Source organism: Camelus dromedarius, chromosome 5 (assembly GCF_036321535.1).
Source record: "Camelus dromedarius isolate mCamDro1 chromosome 5, mCamDro1.pat, whole genome shotgun sequence".
In the NCBI taxonomy this organism is placed as follows: Eukaryota; Metazoa; Chordata; class Mammalia; order Artiodactyla; family Camelidae; genus Camelus; species Camelus dromedarius.
The window spans coordinates 30,935,040-30,961,363 of NC_087440.1; the positions used below are offsets into that span (position 1 = coordinate 30,935,040).

Sequence of the window (26,324 nt, forward strand, 5' to 3'; positions counted from 1 at the left end):
GGAGAATTTGAGCACTTCTCCTTGCACTAGTTCAGAGCTGCATGAGGGAGTACTGACAAATCCCGATGCTGCCCAGTTCAGGGAGTTGAGCCAATTCCTGAGATGCCATAAAGGGATTCTGGCCAAGACTCAAATGACTCCACCAAAAGGAAAGCCTCCTGAGACCCATCCCCAACCTTCCTGCATATAGTAGCTATTCAATAAATGGTATTTAGGATCAGTTAGTCTTACTACAGTAACTACATTGTACCTAATGGGATCTTTCCTGCAGTGGCATTCCAGGCACTGAAGCCACTTAAAACATAGGTCTCAGATCTTCCCACCCATCAGTCAGCCCAAACGTGCCCCTCTCCCCTTTCTGGACTCAAGGAAGTTTATTATTCCAGACTGTGACCTCCTCTCTTTTTTCCTTTTTCTTTTCTCTTCTTCTTCTTCTTTTTTTTTTTTTTTTTTCACTTTGATGGATCTATCTATATTTTCAAAAGAAAACTTTGGTGGGAGACATTTTTGTTTATATGCTTGTTTGTTTGTTTTTTCAAAAAGGCTCCTGAGATGCAAAGAACACGGTAAATCCTCCCAGCTGGTCACAGATTCAAAAATATCGAGAGCTTACAATTTACTCATCATACTTAGCTGTCCTGGATGGAATAAGGCAGCTGGACAGTTTCTTTTTTACTCTTTCCTGTTTCCTCCACAAGAACCAATAGAATTTATATCTTAGAAGACTAACGTCTTACCAAAATAAATACTCTAATTCTAATTAACAAGACTAATAATGAATGATTTCATTAGGAGAGAAAAACCCAAATTAAAGGAACGTCTATGACCTCAACCTACAGAAATTCCCACTGCTAACTCTTCAGCATTTACACCTTCCATTTCACTTGTGTTCATGAACATGAAAAAGTAAGTCTACACAGATGTGGAGAGTTCACATTATTTCAAAGAACCGGTGTTTCTCAAAGTCACTGCAAAAGAAGATATTTCTGTTCCTTCAAAAAAAAAAAAAAAAAACTCTCTGTAGTTAATTCAGTTGAGCTCCTCCCATTTCTGACTCATGAATCCTCCAGAAACCCCCTCCCAGTGACCTGATTATGAGACTGTCATTCTGAAGCAGCCACTGAATAATGGAAGCTCATCACTGAAGACTCCAGGAGAAATGATGACTCTTAAGTTTGTCTTCACGTCACTTCTAGCTCTGGCTCTTCCAGGTAACTGAGTCTGGTCCCGGACTCGAGTTGTCCTTCTGGATGAGGCAGCTAGAATGACCCTTGGCTGGTGTGTGTTCTATGTTGCAGGACCTGGGAGAGCAGACTGGATCAGGCCCCAGGAGACAGAAGTATCTGGAACCGAGGGGAAGACTGTGAGCCTCCTTTGTAATTATGATACTTCATCTATGGGCCCTGTTGATCTCTACTGGTTTCGACAGTATCCCAACCAGGCACCGGAATATATTCTCCACAGAGGATGGAGACACTCCGGGAAAGGGTACGCCAGTTTTGCCACAGAGAGGTTTTATTCGGAGAATACAGCAAATACAACAAGTCTGTACATCAGAAGGGTGGTGCTTGCAGACGCTGCCCTGTATCACTGTGCTCTGAACTCTGAGGGGCACAGAGAGAACACGGCATAGGGCAGCCGCACAAAAACAGCAGCCCGCGGGAGGAAGCAGCTTGTGGCGCACGTAACCACACTGATGTTTTCTTTCTTTCTTTCTTTTTTTTTTTTTTGCAAGACACATCATGGGAATTTGGAGACACTGGATCACGAAAATTCTGCTCTAACTATATAATAGCTATTTAGTTGTAGGAAAACAGCTGAAGCTTTGGGGATTCCCGTTTCTTGAAATTAGAGATAATAACTCTACTGTATAAGCTGTTATGAAACATAGCCTTTAACCTCCAGTTAAGTAAGTGCCTGCTGTATCCTTGGTGTTCAGCAACTGGCAGATATCTTTTTTCCTCTTACCCAGTAGCTCCTTTTGACTCAGAGTTCCTTTCTACACATACCGGAGGATCTCTTTTATACCACACTGGCAATAGATAATAATAGAAATTAAAACCCTAAAAACACACCCCCACCCCCACCCCCAGAGGTGGCTCCTTTGCCCAGGGATCCCCAGTCACCATGCCAGGTGTGGAAGTTCACGCTCAGCAAGTCCGACCGTTAGAGAACAAAGGGGCGACACTGGTTCCTGGGCTCGCGGCCACGGGCATCTCTCGCGGGGCGAACAGGAGCAGGGGCTAGTTCCTCACAAGACTAAAGGGAGGGGGAAGAGCTTTGGCATTAGCAGGTGGTTGAGATGAGAGAAACAGCTTGGATGGCCATCACCTTGCCCCTGTGTCAGCTCTTACCTCTCCAGGGGGAGATGGGAGGCCAGGCGAGGTGAGTGGAATCCTCACACAGGCTGTTTAAGCCAGTGGCCACCTGCCACCTGTGGCGATGGTTCAAACCACGCTTCTGACTGACTATTACCATCCAATCCGGATCCGTGCAAAGCCTAGCATCTCTGTTTGCAGAGGTGTTGGATGGAGTGTAAGAGAGGAAGGACGATTTAGAGCCTTGTTCAGTATAACGTGCATTAGCCCCAGCACCCTACAGCTTCCAGGCGGGAAACCTCGGGCTCCTGCGGTTCCCAGGGAAGCCTGCCCCAGCCTCACTGCGGCTGAATACCTGCACAAGTCATTAAGAGGAGCTTGGAAATAAGACAGCAAATTGGATTTTTAACAATGTTTTCTTTTACAATAAGAAACTTGGGTTAAAAAAGCGTTGAGAAATCCTGTGGTTAGAAAATAACTATCAAAGAGCTGCTTAAAGCTAACGTCTTTAAAAAATTGAACTGTGAGCGACTGCTGTTCATGAAAGTATAAAATAATTTATGGAGAATAACCCTCTTAGCTTCATTCTGTGGGAAATTGTTCTTTTCATACCCTTTTGGGGACAGTACAACATTTTGGCATACTCTTTCCATAGTGAATTACTTGGAAAGGGATTATAAAAGTCATTAACTGGTTCATTATTTTTGTTTCATTTCTCAAAATTGACATTATGGACTAATTTTAAGTAGGAAAAAACTCCTAGGCAAAAAAGTAGTAAAAATTTTTTCAACCATTTAGAGAAATTTGATTGAATATTGTGCAACCGTTTAGCGAGCTAATTAGTAAAACTAACAACACAGAGATGTTCTTGACATGCAGTTAAGTAAAACAGAGTACATATTGTAACCACGCTATTATTAATGCTAATATTAAATAATTGAAGTGCATAGATAAAAACTGGAAGGTTTGACACAAAAATGAAAATAGGAATTTATTTAAGGCATTGTATTTCTCAGCATTTTAATTGTTACTTTTTCAGGCAATAATTATGGACTTGCCTCTACATAAATAAAGTTTTCAAAAGTCTCTTAGCTCCAAACTCTGTAGCTTGTATTAAATAACTGAGGACTCTTCTCAGCCCCAGCTCCATGCCCCCGGGTCTTCCTCCTCACTGAACCCATGGGCACCAGCATTCTGGTTCACTGCCCTCCTAACTCCTCTTCCTTACTTTTCCCTGGCCCGCTGACAGAGCATCCACTGGAATGCTCCTTGTGTCTCCAACTCGTCTTTGATATGAACAAGTAAGAAAAAGCAATCTTCATTCTTTGCTCTATAGTAGACCCAGTTGGTGGAAGACTGAACTGATTATACCAACAACTCAGAAATCTCCACTGACCTCTCATGGGAAACGACTTCTGGTTTCAAAGAAGGAAGATTAGGCAAAGCTCTAATCTTCACAGTTAATAGTTTTGACTTACAATTGTTTGAAAATATTTAGTTATATATTTAAGACATTTTAATTTGTACTTCTAAGAGATGAATATCCTCTCATTTTCAGAAAGTTGGAACATGACGGATAAGGCTTAAGTCCCCTCTGCCTACATCTTCATCTGGTCTCTTTTCCCAGAGGTAAATGCTAATCCATGTTTAGGCCCTTTATCATAATTAATATGGAAATAAATGCATGCATGTACTGATGGAAAATATGCAGAATTATTTTGTGGCATTTTACATAAATATTAGCAGGCTTTTTTTTTTTTTTACAAAGCAACTTTCTTTTATTTTACTCAACAAAATGGACTTGTGAACTAGTCAAGTTGATAGAGATAATTTTATTCCTTTTTAATTCATGCAAATATATCATTGTATCAATAGTCTATATTTTATTTAATAATACCAGTAGTAATAACACTATTTCTCTATAATGTAGAAAATCAAGACCCAGCGAGGTTAACTGACCATCACATGACTAGTAAGCAGCAGAATGGAACACAAATTACGTCTTCTGACTTTAATTAGAAGGTTCTTCTAACTCCAGTCTGGGTTTTCCTTGTTTCTCATTTCCAACCCACTTAGAGGCCAGGAGGAAGGATTTCTTCACAGAAACCTAATCTCCCAAGCAAATCTGAATATGTAGCTTCTTATATAAATTACCTCTCATTTAGCCTGGTCCTTACGGCTGTTGGACAAAACAGAGAGCAAAACCCCTCTGCCCCGTATTTGTAAACTTTCCAATAATGCAACACTGTGTTTGATTGTGCCAATTTTTTCCTTCACTCCTTTCTCTCCAACCAAAGAAGCCTATCTCTATTCAGAATCCTCAACAACAGGAACTCAAGCCTGACGTTTGTGTCAAACAGGAAACAGAACAGGCATTAGATAACTGTGGGGAGTCGTCACATGGTGGAGCGTTGGCAGGCTGTACCGGATGCCTGTTTCCAGCTCGGCAGCATCACACAGCTCCAGTGCTCTGCACGAAGCCTGTTGTGCACACAGAGCAGAGTGGAGCCCCGGGCTTGGCAGAACAGCACAGATTTTACTCAGGGAGATCAGAAGTGTGCCCACATGTGCCATCCCAGCCAGCCATGGGCAGCTGTGTTCCATCTTCCTTGGCAGGGACGGAGCCACCCTGAGGGTCCTAAGATGAGAGCATCTGAAGATGCTTTCCTGGACAGGGAAAGAAAATGAGTAATAAACATCAGGCTGTGATTTCTTCTTTAATCTTCTTCAGACACGGGGATTTGGGGCTTCTAAACAGGCTGTTCAGAACCGTCTCACTGTGAGTTGCAGATCCAGCCCATCCTCTTCTCTATTGTCACTTGCTCTGTAGGATTTGACAGCTCCCAAAGAGTCATTCAATCCCAAACTGAGATCTTCACACAAGAAGGGGAGTTTGTGGCTCTGAACTGCAAATATCTTGCAAGTAATCCCGTTATTTTCTTTCTTGGTTTGGGGAGCATCTCAATGGGGAGATATTTCAAGTGGTTTTTCAAAGTGCAGGAGCCTCCAGAAATTTTGATTTTCAATGATTTTCTTGACCTTGCAGAAAGCAGCCGAGAGTGTCATTCTCACTGTGAGGTCAGGAGACTCAAGGGAGTATTTCTGTGCACTCAGGATGCCCACAGTAAAAGGAACAATAAAAACTGTAAGACCAAAACCTCAGAGCTAATATCTCAGACTCACCTGCTGCAGGGACTAGGGGAGACCCACTGACCCTAAATGAAAAGATTAGAAACTGTGGGCAGCATAAGTGAAGTATGGAAAGGAAATGATAACTTTGTTGCAGGAAAAACCATCGCCAACTGCATTCGCTGAATGTTTTCAATCCTGTCCTAAAATTGACTCTCACTTTCAAATCTTAGCAGATTAAAAAAGAAAAAAAAGCATTTTGTTTTAATCTGATTTTTTTCTTTTTTCTTTAAACTTTAATATAGTTCAAATTATAAAAACAATTCTATTATAATAAATGAAGCAATACAAAGATAAATAAAGAAAAATTTAACCCTTACTCATCCCTCTCTCTCATCCTTATGAGATGAACAATTTTAATAACCTGGTGAGTGTCTTTCCCACCATTCTCCCTGCTTGTATAAATGTAGGCAACACACAGCCATATATGTATATAATGGTTGGTTGTTTGATTTATATGCTTATTGATTTGTTGGTTTGTTTTTATTGGTATATGTCTATACATGTACATATAATAAATCTGTTTCATTTTTCACTTAGTATAATCATAGGCACCCCTACAGATCACTAGACATTATTCTAGCTTATTTATTTTAACTTATATCTCATTGTCCACAGTGTAGAGGTGCCATAATCTATTCAAGGATTTCTTTATTGATAGATCTTCAGCTTTGTCAGTGCAGAACTACTGCTGTGATAAATAATTATATCTATATTTGCACAGTTTATCTTTGGGATGGATTTCTAAAAATTAGATTATTGGATCAAAGGATATCTCTATTTTTATTTTTAACTGACATCTTGGATTATCTTCAAATAAAGTTGTAACATTTCACACTTCCACCAGCAGTCTGTGTGAATTTCTGTCCTCCTTTATTGTCATTAGTTTGGAATAATATAAATTGTTTTAATTTTGCAAATATGACAAGCCAAAAATTAACTCGTTTTTGCTCTAATTTGCATTTCCCTGGCTCCTAGTAAGATCAAAAGTTTATGACCAATTGGATTGTCTTCTCTGTGAATTGCCTTTTGTATCTGTCCATTTTCCCTTTAGGTTATTTATTTCTCATTAATTAAATGTATGCTAGGGGTGTCAAAATTTTCTGTCATTTCCTCACTCTATTGTTTGTTTTCTGACTTTTTTTTATACAGTATGTGGCAGACTATCTTTTGCCTTTGAATATACTTTAAATTTATATAGTCTAATATGGCTGTCCTCTTTATAGCTTCTGGATTTCCACCTTACTTAAGGATATCTTCCATAATCCAAATATATACAAACATTCTTAGATTTATAACCAACAGTTGTATCATTTTGTTTTTTACAATAAAATATTTCAACCATCTGGAAATTGTTTTTATATATGCAATCTCTTTTCCACTATTGCAATGTCTTTGTCATACTTTATGTTCCTGTGTACGTATGTGTAACCAAACAATATAAGTCTTTATTAAAAACTTGCCCTGCTTCCAAACATTAGAGAATAGTGTAAGAATCACTGCAGAATTGGGTGCTGGTGAGAGGAATCACTAAACGCTCCAGTTCCGACTTGAAAGAAGTTCTTGGCAATTCCACTGGGATGAGAGAGGCCAAAGCTGCTTGACCGACATAACAAAAGAGAGATTGGAATGGGGACTGGGAGCATCAGGAGGTGACTTTGGAGAAAATGCAGGCCTTGAGCAGGAAGAAAGAGGTTTAACTTATCCCATCCAACTCCTTCCTCTATAACTGGGGGTAACTAGTCCAGCCTGCCCCACTCCACTTAAGCTGAAGTTGGGCTATAGTTATGTGTCTGGAAGATAATAAGTTCTCAGCCTCTGAACTGGCAGAGGAGATCAGGTTCCTGTGGCAAAAAGATAAAATGCAGGAGAAAGAAAGCGGAGCTAGAAGACGGTGTGCTCTAGCCTACATTCCCAACTTTTACTGAAGCAAGTTCCCATAGTTTCCTGTGAGTTTAATGAATCTGTCTAGGTTCTGAACCAATTTGCCTGAATCTACCCCACCCCAAAGAGCTGCCGCGTGGTAGGGAGAACGCAGCTGCTGGAGGCTGTGCTCTTGGTCCAAGTGTGAGCTTGGTCAAGAGGAAGAGTTTGTGCTGGAGGCTGATCACTCTTTCCAGGAAACCGCAGACTGGAGAGCTCTGTCGTCCCTGAAGAAACCACTAACACACCATCATAAGAAGGCAAGTATTTGGTTATCTGCCACTGAGACAGAATCCGTGACCAGCCAGAGATAAGAGCAGAGATCAGAACCAACAGGAAGAGGCAGGGACCTCTCCTGCACAATATGGGGCCGTTCACAAGGAGGAAGAGCAGTCTGAGCAACCAAGGAGGCAAGGCTACTCAGCCAAGGAAAGGGTGAAAGGAGAGTGCTTTATTCTCGCCCACCTCTCTGCCTGTCTTCTAAGGGGTGAGAGGGAAGAAATGTGAAAAAAAAAAAAAAAAAAAAACAGCACAGCCCACCTGTTGGAAGACACTGGAACCCTCCTGCTGGGTGGAGGTGGATGGCAGAGTTTTCACTCTAAAATGGTAATTAAGGTTCAAAATGAAATCATGAATTGTCGAAACAAAACTGCTTTAATAACTGAAGAAAAAGAAAAGACAACCTGTTTCCCAATGGAAAAGAGAGGTGTGATAAAGCAGAGTATTAGCAAATATTGAGAAAAATGAAAGCCACTTCATGTTCACACGCCATGACTCAAAACCAGTAACATCTGGTTCCCTTCTGGATTTTACCATGTTTCACTTACTGGCTTACTGCCTATATTGTACTGTTTTGTCTGGAGTAAGTTTTTGTGTCATAAAACAGGAAATTCAATCTTAATATTCTTTTTCAAAACACAGCTGACAATTCCAAGATATTCTCACTTATTCAGTATGTTTCAAACTAATAGAATTCTGGCTGGAATTACATTGGAAACTGACATTTTAGGACATAATGTCTTCCTACCTAAGGATATTATATGTCTGTTTATTTATTCAGGTCCTGTTTTAGTCCTTTAAAAGTAAATTTTGCTTGCTTGTTTCCGGAAAAGTTGGAGACAATGAAATGAATCACTGAATAAATGGAAAGCTTTGTTTATTTTCTCTCTGAATAGGGAAGAGAGCAAACAGAAAATGGAGCAGAGTCCCCAGTCCACAAGTGCCAGCAGGGAGAGGCTTCTCTCTTTAACAGCAGTTACATAAGACTGTAGGTGTTTACACTTCAGACACAAGGCTAGGGAAGACCTTGACCTTGTAGTTTCCACTGTTTCAGAGATAAGTAGAAAGCAAGAGTGAGAGCCGCCACCACAAGGAAGAATATGTCTCTGTGTAGGTCATAGACTCAGCCCTGTATTCATGGGGACCCTTCACCCTCAGTCTGTATGCAACCCTGCAAGAAAGGCTGCTCACTTCTGCTTTTAATCAGCACAAAACATTTCTCAGAATTCATATCTCTCTACACATTTTGTTAGGCAATATAAAAATATTTTAGGCACGATGCTTATACACAAAGAGCTTACTATGTAACAGCCGTGGGAATATCACTCTTACTAGATTTAAGCTTCATGAAGATATCAATGTTTTTCTTACTAATAAGCACTCACTGAGTGATGGTTGAATGAATGAATGACTGGTACTATTTACACCCATGTATAAAGGCAAATTTATAGCCAATGGTTAGAATTTTTATGGAAAAAAATTTTAGCTCCATATAAGAAAAAAATGAACAATTAGAGGTTTTTCGAAACAAAACAGACTGCTCTGAGGTGTAATATGTTCCTTATTACAGGGAATATTCAAAAAACAAGTGGGATATCCATTTTCCAGTAATTTGCAGAAAGGATTACAAAATAATATGATTTTGTGCCAAACCAAGAATTTTAAGTTTTAAATGAGGGAAGATACCATACAAGAACTGACCGACCAAAGTGCTAGTAAAATTCACCACAGATTGAAAGAAAAAATCACTTCCAGATTCATGGAAATTGGATTTTGAATTTTTACTTGAAGCATGTGTAGAATTTAAATGAGGATAAGAGTAAAAGCACACACTTTAGGCATGATAAAAATTATTAAGGGCAAAGATCAAGAAAATAAGCAAGAAGACTTTGGGAAATTAAAAAATTTTAATATTACTTAAAGGGACAATTTTTATTGGATGGCATTGTGAGAAAATATGAAAAGTTAGCTTGAAGCAATGGTTAGTCCAAGAGGGTCACACACAGCCCAGAACTGGATTTCTTTCCAGACAAAGAAAAAAAAATGTCATGAGATTATCTGTCTTATTATAAGCAATATTTTTTTAAAAATCTTGAAATTGTTTTTTTAGAATGAACTATTAATCTAAATTTAAACTGCTAACATCAAAAATTTACTTTTACAAACATATTTTTAAATGTATGGAAAAGCTAGGTTTTCATAATAATTGATTCAATGAACAAATAAATTTCCTTTTCCCTGAGCGTTCTACCATCAACTAACACCCATACTGCAGGAGAGGAAAAATCCAGACACTTTCCCAGTGCCCTGCAGTTTCACGATCACTTTCCAGCATGAGTTTTGTTTGGGTGTAGGGGGGAAACTAGCATCTTCTCTGTATTCATTAACCTCATAGAGGACAGACTTTTAAATCTAACAGTACAGACCAGACAAATAAAACGTAGCTACATTCTGCTTTGCTTTGCAATCTGTTCTCTTCCTTCTCCGACTGCAAAAACCCTTGCACAGTTGTCACTGAAAATAACACCTGCTCTCCTGTGAGATTTTTACCCTCCTCAGAACTTGTACTGATGTGGGTTAGATGTGCTCCCAACTACTTCCCTGCCCTTCAGAGTACTGAGTTGCCCTAAGGATAAACTAAGCAGACAGTCCTTCGACATTAGGGCTGATTTCTAATTTACCCCTGCTGTGTCTTTTATCATCACGAACATGTTTGGTGTCTAATTTGGTTCACTCTTAAAAAAGCATGGTTTGGTGTACCTAAAAAAGAATGTTTCTTCAGGCAGCAATATATTAAATTTTTAGGGGTCTTGTAGCTCCATTTTTCTATTAAATGGTGCAGGTTTTGAGCCTCAAGTAAGCATATAAAAAGTAGACATTTACACTGTAGTAAAACTAAAATGGTTATTCCACCTTTGGGTGATTTAGTTTTATTTCCACATCATTCAGAGAGAGAAAGGCACTGTTCAAAGTAGAAACTGAGAAAAGTGAGGAGGAGAAATCTGTTTTATTGCATAAAAGACTTTCTGTAGCGCCCAGTGATGGATGAAGTGAGAGATGTGGAAACTTCCAGTCAGCGTTTGTATCTTTTACTTTCATCAAATATCTACGGTCCATCCTAGAAGAGCAACCAATAGATTTAGAATTATCTCACTCACCACTTTCTGTCAAGAAAAAGTTTTCTTGTTCTAGAATGTTGAGTGATGCCATGTACTCATTTAGGGTCTTGAATGGTGGAAGAGACCGAGAATGATTTAAGAAAAAGAGAGGAGAAACAGGAATGGACCAAGGGCAGAGAAGAGTTGTCTGAAACAGGAGTCAATACTTCTTTTCATCTATCATTAAAATTGAAAATTGGCAGAGTTTTTGGAATAGGTTCACAGCATCTCAAAATTAGAAACCATTGTGGAAAAGAGCACAAAGATGCAAGCACTGAATACAACTGCTTTGCAGATAGATTCATTCAAGTGGACATCTGTGGTTTTCTTGTTTTTTTCTGCACAGTAGAGCTGCCATGTCATTGTGAGTCGCGCAAGTTAATCACTGGACCAGTTTGGGGAACATCTTCCACACCTTAGCCTAAGATACAGAGAAAGACAATGCAGAGATGTGAAGAAAGACAGATCTGAGAGCCTATCTGAGGGCATAGATCCAGCTCTGCCTGGAGCTGCAAAAGTCAAAATATTCTCTCTTGGATTCAACCCAGCATAAGTTGAGATTCTGTCATTGACAACAACTAGGTCCATAATTAATACAGACAAAGGCGGGGGGGAGCCTTTTGGTTTTATACTATATAATAAGCTGAATTTATGATGCATTGAAGATATTATTTACTCAAAATAACAAGAGTTATGTAAATACAGATAATCACTGGTTTAACTTCATTATAATAAATACAAATATAATTAATCCTACGTATGTTTTATAAATTTCTGATTGGAAAATTTTGGAAAAATACCAAAAACATCCACAACTCGACCACATAGACAAGCACTCATTCTTTTTACTTATTTCTAACTTATTCACAATTTTGCACATTGTTACATCTTATTATAGAAACTATTGTATGTCCTTTAATTAACAGACTCATTTTTGTCATTAAAAACACTTTGTATTTATAGTTTGAATTATCTACTATTATATACCACAGATATACATTGGGCTTACACATAACTTTGTAATTTTCCTTTTTGGGGATATTTTGATTATTTATTTCCAACTTTTAATCGTTTTAAATAGCATTATGGTGTATATCTATAAATATAAATTTGAATTTGAATTTCTCATCATTTTATTAGCACAGCATCCTAGAACCAGAATTAGTGGTTCAATGGGTGAAAACGGTTTATAATATTTTTGTTCCTTGGCTCTCTTAATAACAAAATTCCTTTAAAAAGTATTCTAAATGTCTTCTCCTACTCGCTAACCCCTTTCTTACTTGAACCCACTACCATCAGATTTTCATCCCTACCATTCCATTGGAATCACCCTTGCTAAGGTCACCAATAAGTTTCATCGCAACAAATCCAGTGTTGCATTACTGTTCCTTATCTTACTGCGTGTCTCAGAAGAATGTGGCATTATGGCTACTCCTGGAAACACCATTTCGCCTGAATTCTGAGACTCCACAGTCTCCTTTTTGCCTTCTTCCTCACAAACCACTGCTGCTCAGTCCTCTTTTCTAGATCTCCCTCCTCCGGCTGGTGTCTACATGTTGTGTTGTCTCAGAACTCAGTCCTCAAACTGAGGACTCTCTTCAAATGATCTTGAAGGGGTTCAGGACACGCCATCCCCAAATACGCCACTTTGGTATATTGGTTATGTTGAGCTGAAGGAACTTAAAAACGGTAGATGCAAGAAGGGGAACTTAAAATTAGTAGGTGCTCTGACCCCTCCCCCTCTTTTTCTTCCTGAAAGCAGGAGTTGAAAGTGCCATGTAAAAGATGCCCTCCTTACATTGAAGGAAACACTCTTTTCACCAGAGATGGGAGTTGAGGCTGAAAGAACGCTGTGCAAACAGACCTTGTTAAAGCAACTCTTGTCTTCCTTTATTCTACCTATATATTTCAGTTACCTTTCCACAATTGTCGCCCTTTGTTCAACCTACTATATAAGCACTTAGGCCTAGCCACTTTGGGTCTTCATTTTTCTATGAGAGCCCCGATGTACGTGTAAAAACCATTAGGTAAAATCTGTGTGCTTTTCTCCCGTTGATCTGTTTTATGTCAACTTACTTCTCAGGTCGGCTGGAGAGCCTGAGGGAGGAGGCAAAGCTCCACCTCCCCTACGATCTCATCTAGGACTCTGGCTTTAATTACCATTTATACACTGATGACACACAAATTTCCATTTCCACCTCAACCCTCTTTCCTAAAAGCCAGGCTCAAATATACTATAATCTATATAACATCTACATTGGATATCTAATCGGCATTTACTATTTAACATATCCAGAATATAATGGCAGATTCCTCACTCTTTTCCATCTCAAAAAAATGGCAATATAATTCACCCTCCTAGAGCCCAAAATGGTGGCAGTCTTGTTCAACTCTTCTCTTTTTCCCATACCCCATATTGTCAAACAAACAAACAAACTGCAAGATTTATTTTTTGTCAGAAAAAGTCTGACTTTGTTTTTCAGTTCAAATAATGATGTTATGTGATGGGTTTCAGGGACAATCAATTCATTTCTGAATTCTAATTCTAAGATGATAGATAGATAGATAGATAGATAGATAGATAGATAGATAGATAGATAGAAAGATAGATAGAAAGAAAGGGGCAAGGAATCTTGTCCTGAGGTTGTTACCTAGTTGAAATACATCCCTATCTTGCAATATTTCTTGCTTAGGTGCTAAGAACTCTCCCTCAAAAGCCAGGAGCCAGTGAATTGCCTCCTTGTTTGGTAACTTGGAGATTTTAGCACTCTGGGGCAACACACCACAGCAAGATTCAGAGTGGCTGAGTTTTGGGTTTTTTGGTGGTTTGTTTTTTTTTAAAGGAAAAGCAAGGGTGGGAAGTGAAATGGGAAAGAATAACATGACATCTGATCTTAAGCATATTCTAGAGCAGTTTTAGGGAAAAAAATCTAACCTATATGTATTCTATATAATTGGACTCCATTAGAATTATCTATACCTGCGTAACCCTTGGCAAGTCTTCATATAACTCTGAACAAGAGTACAGGACTCCCAGCTGGAAGACTGCTGGTCTAAAAGGGGACACCCTCACAATCACATCTGTCACAGCATACTTCCTGACAAGTCATTCCTCCCCTCTGATCTGAGATGCTGTCTTTATCATATACTAAATTTCCATATAGAATTAAGCCTAATTATTGATTCACTATTCCATCTAATTGACCTGTCTGCCTAGTCTTATTTGACACTTAAGAATATTCTTTCCTTTCTCTTTCTTTTTACTTTACTTGCAATAGAAAACGTGCTCTTTTCTTCCACATTTCTTTTAACTGTAGCCTGTTTTTACCTGTGAATCATATAAAAACCATTTTTAAATTGTTTATATAATCCATCTTTTGGTGCTGGTTTTTCTTCTCTTTTAGGTTTTCTGATATATGATTATTTCATCTGCAAATATGCAGAGGATATTTTACCTCTGTCTTTCCAATTCTTATGCTTCTAACTGTTTTTTTCTCTTGGCCGACTGCATTATCCAGGAGCTCCAACACAATGGGTTTTTTTTAAAATTTTTATTGAAGTACAGTCAGTTTACAACACTGTGTCAATTTCTGGTGTACAGCACAATACTTCAGTCATATAGAACATACATACATTTGTTTTTATATTCTTTTTCACCATAGGTTACTACAAGATATTGAATATAGTTCCCTGTGCTATACAGAAGAAACTTGTTGTTTATCTATTTTATATATAGTAGTTAGTATCTGCAAATCTCAAACTCCCAGTTTATCCCCTCCCATCTCCCTCCCCCTCTACAACAATGTGAAATAGCGGTAAAGGTCGTGGACGTCTCTGTTTTTCTCCTAACTTTAATAAGAAAGCGTCTAGCCTTTTCCCAGAAGTAAGGCTTGTTTCAGGCTGTGGCATAGACATTTTTTTATATTAAGGAATTAGCTGTTAATTCCTTTTTAAAAGGGTTTTGATCATGAATGTGCATTGTACTTTGTCACATGCCTTTTCTGCATCAATGGACATGATCATATGACTTTTCTTCTCAGCCCTTATGCCAGTTATTAAGCTACTCACTCTCAGTTGCAAAAGCCTCGCTCCTGCACTTCGTGTATCTTGCAGCGAGTGCGGACGCCTAGCGCGCACTGCCCCCTAGAGTTAGCTAACTTCAGAGATGTTTTTCTAGTCTCCCCAGCTGTGTCACACCAGTTCCTATTTTGCACATTTTATTAAACATCTCCACAGAGTTAAGCTGAATGAACTTGAGGTAGCAGACACTCAACATTTAGTGCTGACAGCCGCTAGCCCTGCCTATCACTGCTGTGGAAAATCGTTAATGGCTTTTAACTAAATACGCTCCTGCTGGTTCTGACCTAGAACGCTGAAATCACCATACCTGAGGCCAGAGAGAGAACATTCCGTGCAAATGTAAAACTGTCATGTAAATATTAGTTCTTCCCGACAACTATAAGAACTCCTTCTATTCTTCCTAAAATCCCCTTCCTCGGGAATAGTCCCTGTAAGTAGTAAATACTCTCAGCAGTAGAAAGAGAATTGATATGATTTGGCAATGTCCTGATTCAGAAAAAGAAGGATCATGTTCCCAGGAAAGTGCATCCATTTACAAATAGCCAGACTCCCCACCGACCACCCCACGTCTGCTGTTTTCTCCTCAGGCAGAAATGAGAGGGCTGGGGAAGGGAGCGCACACAGCACCTCAGACCCTCCATTTTGAAGAGGGAGCTGACTCCTCTGAGGTACAACGACACTGTGCTTCAGGAAATGCTAGAAGCAGCAGTCTCCCCAGTTCACAAAATTTCACACATGAGGAAGAATATCACATATACACACTAATATCCACAGGTAACATCAAAGAAGATCACAACACTTTACTCATCACAGACTCTCAGCCACTCACCTCTGGCCCACAAGAAGAAATGAAGGAAGGGAAGGCTGGGGCAGACTGCCAGGGCCAGGGCTTTAGGCAGGGAATGCAGCTCAGAAAACATGGTTAAGTGGTGGGCACGTGGAACCGGCAGGGTGAGGACTGAATGCAAAGACTAGGGGAGGGAACGTTCCTCCTTTAACTTCTCCTCTTCTTCAGTCCCTAATCCTTGCTGTAATATGGAGATCACAGAACAGAGTTTCTGGTAACTAAGATGTAAAATATGAGAAATTACCGCAGCTTGCACAGGTGCCCAGATCTAAATTAACTAACACTTAGATTTTTGCAAAAGTACTAGCATTTTCACAGTTAGCCAGGTACCAGGTTGCTCTCTCACATCTGAGAACGTATTTAAAGAAACATATTATATTTCCCTCTTTTATATTTTTAGAGAGAATTTGGAAAAGGTCTCTTTTAACTAATTTAAAATTGTTCAGAGTGAGAGATATAACAGAGATGTAGGAGACTCTAACCAAGTGAGAGAAAGAATCAAGTCTTTTCTCAAACTTTTATTTTCTCAGAACATAGTACAGAGTCACCCAATGACCCTGCTAGACCCCTAACAGGTGAGGAGACTGAGGAAGGGAGCTCCAGGTACTTAGGACAGTAAGACAGTCATCACTGGAAAACTATGATTTGTTTATTTTTTATTTTAAAGCTATGATTTGTTTCTTTTTCTTTTTTTTCTTCTTCTTCTTTTTTTTTTTTTTTTTTTTTTTTTTTGCTCTTCACCTTTCTGTATGTTCTATCTTCCTTTAATTTAACATAAGGAATTACTTTGTATTAAGGGAAATGAGGGAGAAAAAGTTCAGACCACATGGGGGCAGTGCGTCCATTGACAGAAGTGACTGGCTGGAAATTAGAACTGGGCGAATGGGGGCAGCAGCAAAGAGTACATTCAACGATGTGTTCGTGCCAAGTGAGATTCTGATTGGCAGTGAAAACAGAAGGAAGATCACCGGGGCTTCCAAACTAAAAGAAGCAGAGGCTGGAACAGTGGACTAGGCCCACTGGACATGCTCAGTTTCAGGCCTCCAAACTGAATCCTCAGAGACTCCAGGAAGAAGCAGGAATGGAGCCCCACCGGCGAGCTTCCCTGATGCTCCTGTGTGTGCAGCTAAGCTGTGAGTTAGGGTGGAGGGAGAGGGCCAAGCAAGGGAAATGGGGCAATTCTGCAAGGAAATCCAGGGGGCTCCCAGCGATAGCCTGGAGTTTATTCTAAGGAATGTAAAACAAATAAAGAAAATTCTTTATTTAAAAAAACCAAACAGTTTCTTATGGGTGAAAATCTTTTCACTCCTCCTGAACAGGGTCAAATGCACAACCACAGATGGAACAGAAAGTCAAGGAAGACGAGAACTTCACACTGAACTGCAGTTACAGAGACAGGGCCGTTGATTTCTTCCAGTGGTTCAGGCAGGATCCCGGGGAAGGCGTCCGCTCCCTGATACAACTGTTTCCAAGTGAGAAAGAGAAGATCAGCGGAAAACTGACAGCCAGGTTTAACAAAAAGGACCAACACTTTTCCCTGCACGTGAAGGACTCCCAGCTCCATGATGCAATCACGTTCTTGTGTGCAACAGGTACCCAGTGCCACTCAGACACCTGCGCCCCGCACCTAAGCCCTGCTAAACCCTGCTAAGCCCTGCACTCCTTCTCAAAGGGCCCCAGGGCACTGACTCTGCTCTGAGCAAAGCGGAGCATGAGGAGCTCTGTATAACAATGTCAGATATCCCATTGAAGACCACGTGCAGAGGGATAGTGTTTTCAAATGCCATCTAATACATTTTGATTCTCAGTACGAAGTCCTGACTCTGTTCAAAAACCTGCGGCTTACTATCAGGAAGAAGAGAGCAGTAAAGAACAGAGGGAACGGAGTAAAACGCTTGCCTTTGAGCTCCTTTGCAGACTTTTACAAACATATCGAGAATACAAAATCTGTGGTGAGAGAATGTATTCTGACATTCCAAAAAGACTGGCTTAGAAGATCAAGTACAAAAATCTGAGGGAAAAGGGTACAAAGTTTATAAAGGACAGAGTGAAAAGAGAAAACAATATGATGGCACATATAGCTCCTCCTCAAAAGGGGACAGAAGTTCAACCAGCTGCCAGAGAAGAGTCGAAGGGGTAACCAGAGGTTAGAAGTAACGGGTCTTTTAGAAGCACCCAGCATCCTGCTTTTTTCTAGGGGCAGGTGGGGTGGGAGGAAGGAGAGTCACATTTAGGGATGACTGTGAACTGAAGGAGCAGCTAGTGTAAGCACAGTGTTTGGATCACTGTGCCTCACATCCGTGCCCAATGTGGCCAATGTGCAGGGCAAGTCAGATGTGCCAGAGTCAATGTCCCCAGAGCAGCCCTTAGTCAGTGGTGGACAACGAGTTACAGATCACTTTAGCTCCTTTATGCTTCACTTGAGATAATTCCAGAGGGTATGCTAGCCCATCTTCCAGAGTTACCCAGCTGGATTAAGCTCCAAGTGCCCATAGTAGTAACTGGCTTGATGATAACACAGTGCGTTGGCTGCCTTCACTTCCCTACTTCATTTCCCACTAATATTTCCTAGAATCCCCTGCAAATAAACTGCTTGCACGCAAATCCTTGAATCGGAGCTGACTTTTGGAAATTCAAAACCAAGAAACGGGAATTCAAATCATGGGACAAGGATAGAGATGATCTAGAAGAAATTCTGGTTGCTTCTTCTTCCATTGCTATCCAACTGCGTTTGGAAGCACAAGAGATTTTAGCAGCCTCATTCAGGGCTGGTCCCAGCGCTTATAATTCCCCACACATCTCTCTGAGTGGGAAGACTCAGCCCCCTACTTCTGTGTTACAGAGAACCTGTGCTCTCAGACAGCAGCCAGTGTGTAGCAGAACCTCATCCATACTCTCGGTGTGGGGACCCCAACTCTGGAGTTACATAAGTACCCCCGTCACTCCCTCTGGAAATGCAAACTTCTAATGAATCATATTACTTTTTTTTTTAAAAAAGTTTTTTGTTCACAATATTTTCTCAAAATGGAATGAGAATGATGGGAGCAACTCTTGCTATCAGTTGTTGGAGGCAATTCAGTGCTGATAAGAACTTCTGTAATAGTTACTTCAGAGCTTCTTAATACGGCACATTTGGGGTCTTTTTTTTTTTTTTAAATGTCCATGGAAAATACAAGTACAGTCAGACACTTTGGATTGTTTCCACTTATCTCTGAGTTTAGTCAGTGCTCTTTTTAGTCACAAACATACATTTTTTCTCATTCTTTCTTTTGAGAAATTATAAAAATACAAAAAATTGAATACATTAATATAACAAGTACATTCTTATCACCCATAATTAATTGTTTATATTTATCATATTTGCTTTGTCACTTTAATTTTTTTTAAATGCCAAGAAAAATTACAGTTTGCCACTGTTGCAAATAAAACCCTGTCACTTCTGCCTAGGTTCCCAGGTCGCCATTCTTCCAGCTCCCTCTTCTCTTTATTGTCATTCGAGAATTTTAAAACTCGGAAAATAGTTTTCACTTTCATTTGAAATTATAATCAATGGCCTATTTTCTGAAGCGAGACCAAAAAGCACTGGGAAAACTTTCCTCGGTGAGACATCGTCCCCCACCCCCTGTCATACCACTTCCTGCTCGGAAGCTCGAGTGTCACTGAGCACAGTGGGGAGCCCAGATCAGAGCGAGAGAGACGTCTCAGTCTGCAGGGGACAGCTGTCAGCATGACACCTGTCAGCTTGCTGTGGGCAGCTCTGCTCTCCACCTGTCTCGGTAAGGAAGGTGTAGGTCTTTATTTACAATGTTGTCTAATGGGGCTGTGAAACATGGAAGGTGAATAGCACGGGAACTGCACTGCCTCACAGAGCCCAGCTGAAAGCTGACATACCTGCCTGGAGTCGGGATGAAGCAGAAGAAAGGTGGGTGGGGATGGGAACCAGCCTGGGAGCCAGCCTGCTTTCTCTCTCCTGTGACACCCAGCATGGTCCCTTCTCTCTTCTTCCCCACAGGAGCCAGCGTGGCCCAGATGGTCACTCAGCCTCAGCCAGAAGTGTCTGTGCGCGAGGCACAGACTGCCACCCTGGACTGTACGTATAACACGGTTCAGAGTGACTACTATTTGTTCTGGTACAAGCAGCCTCCCAGCGGGGAGACGATTTTCATTATTCACCAAGAAGCTTATAAGCAACAGAATGCAACAGCTAATCGCTACTCTGTGAACTTCCAGAAAGCAGCCAAATCCTTCAGTCTCAGGATCTCAGACTCCCAGCTGGAGGATGCTGCGATGTATTTTTGCGCTTACACTGGCCCACAGTGAGATGAGCAACGGGGAGAGGCTTACAGAAACCTCAGGCCTCAGCGTCTGTGCAGAGATCAGGGGCGAAGTAGTTGGGGTAAGAGGAACATAGAAAATCATGGACTTCTCTGGAGGAAAAAAAAATACTACTCTTTTTCCTACAGAAAACACAGAAAGGGTGTCTATAAGCTGGTTTTCTCAAAATAGTAATAAAAATAATGGATTACGTAATGCTTTATAGTTTTGTAGAGTGCATTCACATGGATTTATTTAACTCTCACAATCTTGAGTGTTATACAGGACAGATATTCTAAATGTCACAGCTATCCAGGGACTCTCATAGCTTGAGTTAATGCTGTATTCTCCATCTGCGTGTCCCCAGATCGTATCAAAGACAACATATCCAAAATTGAATTTCTTATCCTCCCCTCAAATCTTATTTTTTATTTTTCCCTCCTCAGCCTTGCTCAGGATTCAGGTGCACAATAAAAATCTGCTCTTTCTGGGTTTGGAGAATTTCTCCACTCTCTACCTCCCAACGTAGGCTGTCTGATGTTTTGTGTATGTGCGTCTAATTCCAAAACAGTGTGAAAAACTACATCACGCTTATCGCATTGCTTCCCAATTGATCTATCTGTCATTCTTCCTAATTTTCACCTAATTTCACCCTGTATTTCTTAAATTTCCTTAATAGACCATTAGTCTGACCTAGGAAGATGAGAAAAGAGAACAAATGACTGTCAAGTAAGATTCCATGGGCTGCTAATACTCATTGACGAATACAAAATAGTTCATTAATTTTTAACTAACAAAAAAGTTAACTTCTGGCTTGCTATCATGAGGCAGCCTGGGAGGAGGTGAGCCATGTAGAAGAATCAAGTCTGAAGGTGACACCAAGCAGCTGCCATCACCATAGTCACATCCCCTGAGATGTGGGGGATGTCTGGACCCGGAAAGGATTCTATCTTGCTTATGCTAACGGGAAAAAAATAATAAAATGGAAAAAATATTGCCAATGTTTCTTTCTATGTCCATAATTCCCCTGGTACATAGCTTTTGCTGTTAAGACCCCTCACGGAGCATTTTCATTCCATCTGCCTCCTTTGAGTAAGTGATATATTGGCTGAAATGGTTGAGTCTGATGAATGGGTTCCAGAGCTGAGGTGGGAGGTATGTTTAGAATGAGTGATGGGACTTACTGGAGTTGGAAGAAGCCAAGAGGAGTCAAAGCCAGCCTGCTAAAGAATGACTGAAAGTGAGCATTCACGGAAATGCCATTTCACCCTTTAGTTATCAGCACTGGCTCGCGGCTTGTGTACTCAGACTGAAATGGAACCGGAGCTCATGAATGCAGAGGTCTTTTTGGAGATCCTGTGGCTTTTCCACAGCCTTCCCCGAGAGCTCCTCTGCTACCTGCCTTAGACCCATGGCCTCATAGCGAAGGGCCCCCTTCTTAGTCCCCTTGAACAATGTGGAGCCATGTGGAACTCTCCCCTTCCCTTTCACAAGCTGCAGCCTAAGGGCAAGTCATGCCACCTCTGTTCGCCAAATCCCATCCTCTCCCACCACGCCCTCTGAACATACCCCTTCTGGCCTCAGTCCCTAGAAGACCACGCCCCAGCCCAGGCTCAGCACCCCAGGCTCTTGCTTGTCTGGAAAAGTGGGTCAGACAACAAACTCAATGAAGGTATCCTCTCACACAAGTCAGATAGCTCTGGGCCGTTCAAGCTTTACCTTCTCTTGTGCCCCTCAGGTCCACGTAGTCACCAGGACTTAATAGATTCAGACTAGTTATCAACCTTCATATTAAAGCTTTCTTCTTTCTATCCTTGCTTCTAGTGCCTTCATTTAGCTCCTCTCATTTGAACTAATAGACAGTCAGCTATCTCTAGTCTCTCTGTCCTCGACCAAGCCCCCATTGCTTCGTACAGCCATCCCAGTGACCTTCCTACAATAAACATAAGACCGTGTTCATTCCCTCTTCAGTAAGACCCATTTCCCACAGAAGGGACCTGTGATTATTCAGAATGCAAGTCCATCAAAGAGACCACTCCTGTGTCCCCAGCACCTTCCATGTCTGACAGGGGGAACAATCGAGAACTGTCTACCACTCAGATTAATCAATCCCCTGCTTAGCAATTCAGCCTCATTGTTACCACAGTCCTATTTCCCACCCTCCGCCCCACTGTCCGCTCTGGTCATCTCAGCCCATGAGATTGTTTCCTGCCTCTGTGCCTTTGCCAACCCTGGTCCCTTGGTGTGGGATGCCCACCCCCTCAGCCACTTCACTATTGTTCAAGATGTTCCCAAGTTTCCCCTCTTCTCTGAATCCTTGTCCTGAACTTCTTGCGCAGGTAATGCTAACTACTTCGTTTTAACCCCTAACTGAAGCTCTAAACAGATTTCTAATGTAGCAAACTTTACATTTTATGGAACATATAAGTAGGTTTTACTGTATCCTTGCTAAAATGCAAGCTTCGCTTGTCAGGGGCTGAATTTTATTCATTTCAATAGTAACCGTGCCTACAATATTTCTAAACTCACAGATACGATTTGTTTTAATTTGGCCAGTGTTATAGTGCTAGTTTTTTTTTAACTGACTTACAGTTGATGTACAATGTAAGTTTCAGGTATACAACATAGTGACTCACAATTTTTAAGAGTTATATTCCATTTATAGTTATTACAAAATATTAGTTATATTCACAGATAGGATTTAAAAAAAAATTTTGAATGGAGTTAATTGATGGCATTTTTCTCACTAAACATGATAAAATAAAAAATTGGTAACTTCTTTACAGTGCCATCTCCTCTATAGCTGTGTTAACAAGGGATTCTGAACTAAGCCAGAGGAAACAGACTACACAGTATGCAGAAAATTAATAGTAATGACAATGCTATATTGATAATAATAGTAGTAGCTAACACGTATTGAGTATGTATATGTGCCCCACATTCTGATAGGTGCATAACATGTATTATTTTATTTGATTCAATGAATCAATTCAAGGGGATGAATGAGTGGATGGATTGACAAATGAGTGACATAGAAAAAAGGGAGATTTATATAACAGAGTAGCAAATTTATATGATGCTTAGATGCATAGAGACAGACACACAAAGAAAAAAATTCTCTAATGAACTTTCCCATCAGCCTTCCCATCCACCAAGTTGTTATGAAACTTAAACATTGAAACTTGCAATTAAAAATACCTCAGTTTCTTCAGGCTTAAAGAGTTCCTTTCAGATTTCAATATTTTAAAATTCAGTCCATTTAAATTTCAGCTCCACATTAAGGCTGATCTAAAGTCTCTTGGAAGACTCAGTCTGTTTAGATGCTTTGTTTGGAGTTCTACCACCTTATCATCCCCTTCCCCAGGATGGCATCTGGGTAATAAGAGGAAGTAATTGAGTGTCAGCTGTGGGAGAAAAAAAGCCTTAAATCCATGCACTGCCCTCCTTTAGTCTTTAGTCTGTGTAGCTGAGGGGCCAGTCTGGTCTGCTGTCTGGATGGGTAACTAGTTAGGCATGGGTTATCCAACCTGGACTTTTGAGAAGTGCTCCACTCTCCAATATTCCTGTGTTCCCAAACTTATCTAAATGTTTCTAACCTATCCTCACCCCATGAGTTATCTGCCTTTCACGGGGGAGGGAAAGGACAAGGGTCCTGACATCTGATTTCCTAATTCCGCCTCCATCTTCCTTTTCCCTCTATCAGTCTCCCAAACCAATAAAGCTGACCTTTCCATCTGACCTGCATCTTCCTGCCAGACTTCCCGTACATTAAAACTCTACTATCAAGTCTAACAGGCCTTACTTAGAATGAAGGATCTGATGAAATAATCTAGAAGAAAAGATTATCTTTAAACAAACCTGTCTTCCAAGCCAATTCTCTTGCTGAGAAGTCAAAAATCCAAATTTAGTTGTTAGAACTGAATACGAATTCTTTCTATTTTCATTCCTTTCATAATAATCTAGTCTCCCCTCCCCACTCAAAACAGAAAGAATACACATAAGGTTATACACCTGGAAGTGGAAAAGAAAAAATATTAACATGTTTTAAAAATATAGTCCCAATTACATAGAGAGAGAGGAGACAATTTACATGCCCAAGAGTACAACACGGGGAAATTCTGTGGATATTTTCAAAGACAAAAAGACTTTTAAAAGTGTAAGAAATCAAGGGAATGAAAGATAAGTCACAGACTGGGGGAAAATATTTGCGAAACACATATCTAATAGAATACTGGTATCCAAAATGTTAAAAGAATTCTTAAACTCAACAATAAGAAAATAAAAATCCCAATTAAAAAAATGGCCAAAAGATATAAACAAACACCTTACCAAAGAAGATATACAGATGGCAAATAAGCATATGAAAGCATCATATATAATTAGGGAATTGCAAATAAAATCAAGAGCGAGATGCCACTTACACACCTATTAGAATGAGTAAAATCCAAAATACTGACAACACCAAATGCTAGTGAGAATGTGGAGGAACAGAAACTCTCATTTATTGCTGGTGGCAATGGGAATGGTACAGCCATTTTGGAAAACAGTTTGGCAGTTTCAAACAACACTAAACATAATTTTATCATATGATTCAGCAATAGAGCACCTTGATATTTACCCAAATGAGCTGAAAATTACATTCCTGCACACAATGTTTAAGCAGTTTTATTTGCATTTGCTAAAACTTGGAAGCAACCAAAAAACAAACAATCCAATTAAAAATGGACAGAGGAACTGAATAGACATTTTTCCAAAGAAGATCCACAGATGGCCAAAAGGTGCATGAAAAGGTGTTCAACACCACCAATCATTTAGGATGTACAAATCAAAACCACAATGAGCTATCACCTCACACCTGTTAGAATGGCTATCATAAAAAAGACAAGACATAAATGTTGATAAGGATGTGGAGAAAGGGAATCCCTTATGCACTGTTGGTAGGAATATAAATTGGTGCAGCCACTATGGAAAAGAGCATGGCAATTTTTCAAAAAATTGAAAACATAACTACCAACCGACAGAGTAATCCGACTTCTAGTATATATCCAAACAAAATGAAAGCAGGATATCAAAGAGATATCTACACTCCCATATTCATTGTGGTATTATTCACAATAATAGCCAAGATACGGAAACAAATTAAGTGTCCATTAATGGGTGATTGGATAAAGGAGATGTTGAATGTATGTACAATGGACTATTATTCAGCCACGAGAAAGAAAGAAATCCTGCCATTTGCAACAATATAGATGGACGGGGAGGGCATTGTGCTAAGTGAAATAAGCCAAAGAAAAATACTGCATGGTATCACTTACATATGGAATCTAAAAGGTTAAAAAAAAATTCAAATTCATACAACAGACTGTAGAAAAATGGTCACCGAGCAGTGGGGGAAATAAAGGGAGGTTGGTAAAAGAATATAAAATTTCAGCTATAAGATGTATAAGGTCTGAGGATCTAATGTCAAACATGGTGACTACAGTTGATAATACTGTGTTGTATAATTGACATTTGCTAAGCAAGCAGAACTTAAATGTTCTCACAAATAAAAGAGAGATAAATATGTGAGGTACTGGATGTGTTAATTAACTTGATAAGGTGAATTTTTTTCAGAATGCACATCTATATCAAATCACCACGATTCACATTTTAAACATCTTACAATTTTATGTATCAATGACATCTAAGTAAGGTTAAAAAAAGAACTAGTAAAAACTGTATCATAAAATGTAGACACTCAGTAGTGTCTTTATCACAACTGCGTCTTTAAAGGAAAGGCTTAGAGAAAATGGGCGTTCTGGGAGGCACCACTCCTGTCTGTCCCGGTGTTCCGTGACAGAGCCCCGCAGTTTCTGGTGCTTGGCATATCTGAAAAAGCACATTGGTCGCTGAAACTAAACTAACACCAAATCAGGAAAACACAGTCCAGGTGGATTTGGGTGAGAGGCCCAGGAAAAAGAAAGAACTACGCTGAGGAAACTGAGAACTCACTGGATTTTATAAGCTGATGCAAACCTTGGGGTTTCACAGCTGAATTTAGGAAGTAAGTAGAAGGCACAGTGTCCACAAAACTCTTGATCCACACCCTTGTGGCTTTCAGGACGGGGTTTGGAAATAGCGACTCGCCAGTGTCCATCATTTGTGTCAGTGGTCCTTTCCGGAAGAGGGTAGAGAGCGGGCAGAGGGAGGGCAAGGGGGAGCGGAGGCCTCAGGGCC

General features: G+C 40.1%; 2 gene segments (V, D, J or C); both read left to right on the plus strand.

The window, feature by feature from the left end:
- LOC105096961 (T-cell receptor alpha chain constant-like) overlaps nt 1-26,324 on the plus strand; it is a 356,030-nt gene that overhangs the window by 67,860 nt on the left and 261,846 nt on the right.
- On the plus strand, nt 19,494-20,199 carry LOC135321294 (T cell receptor alpha variable 38-1-like). The segment is given in 2 exon segments: nt 19,494-19,570; nt 19,807-20,199. Coding segments are annotated over 2 exon segments (357 nt in total).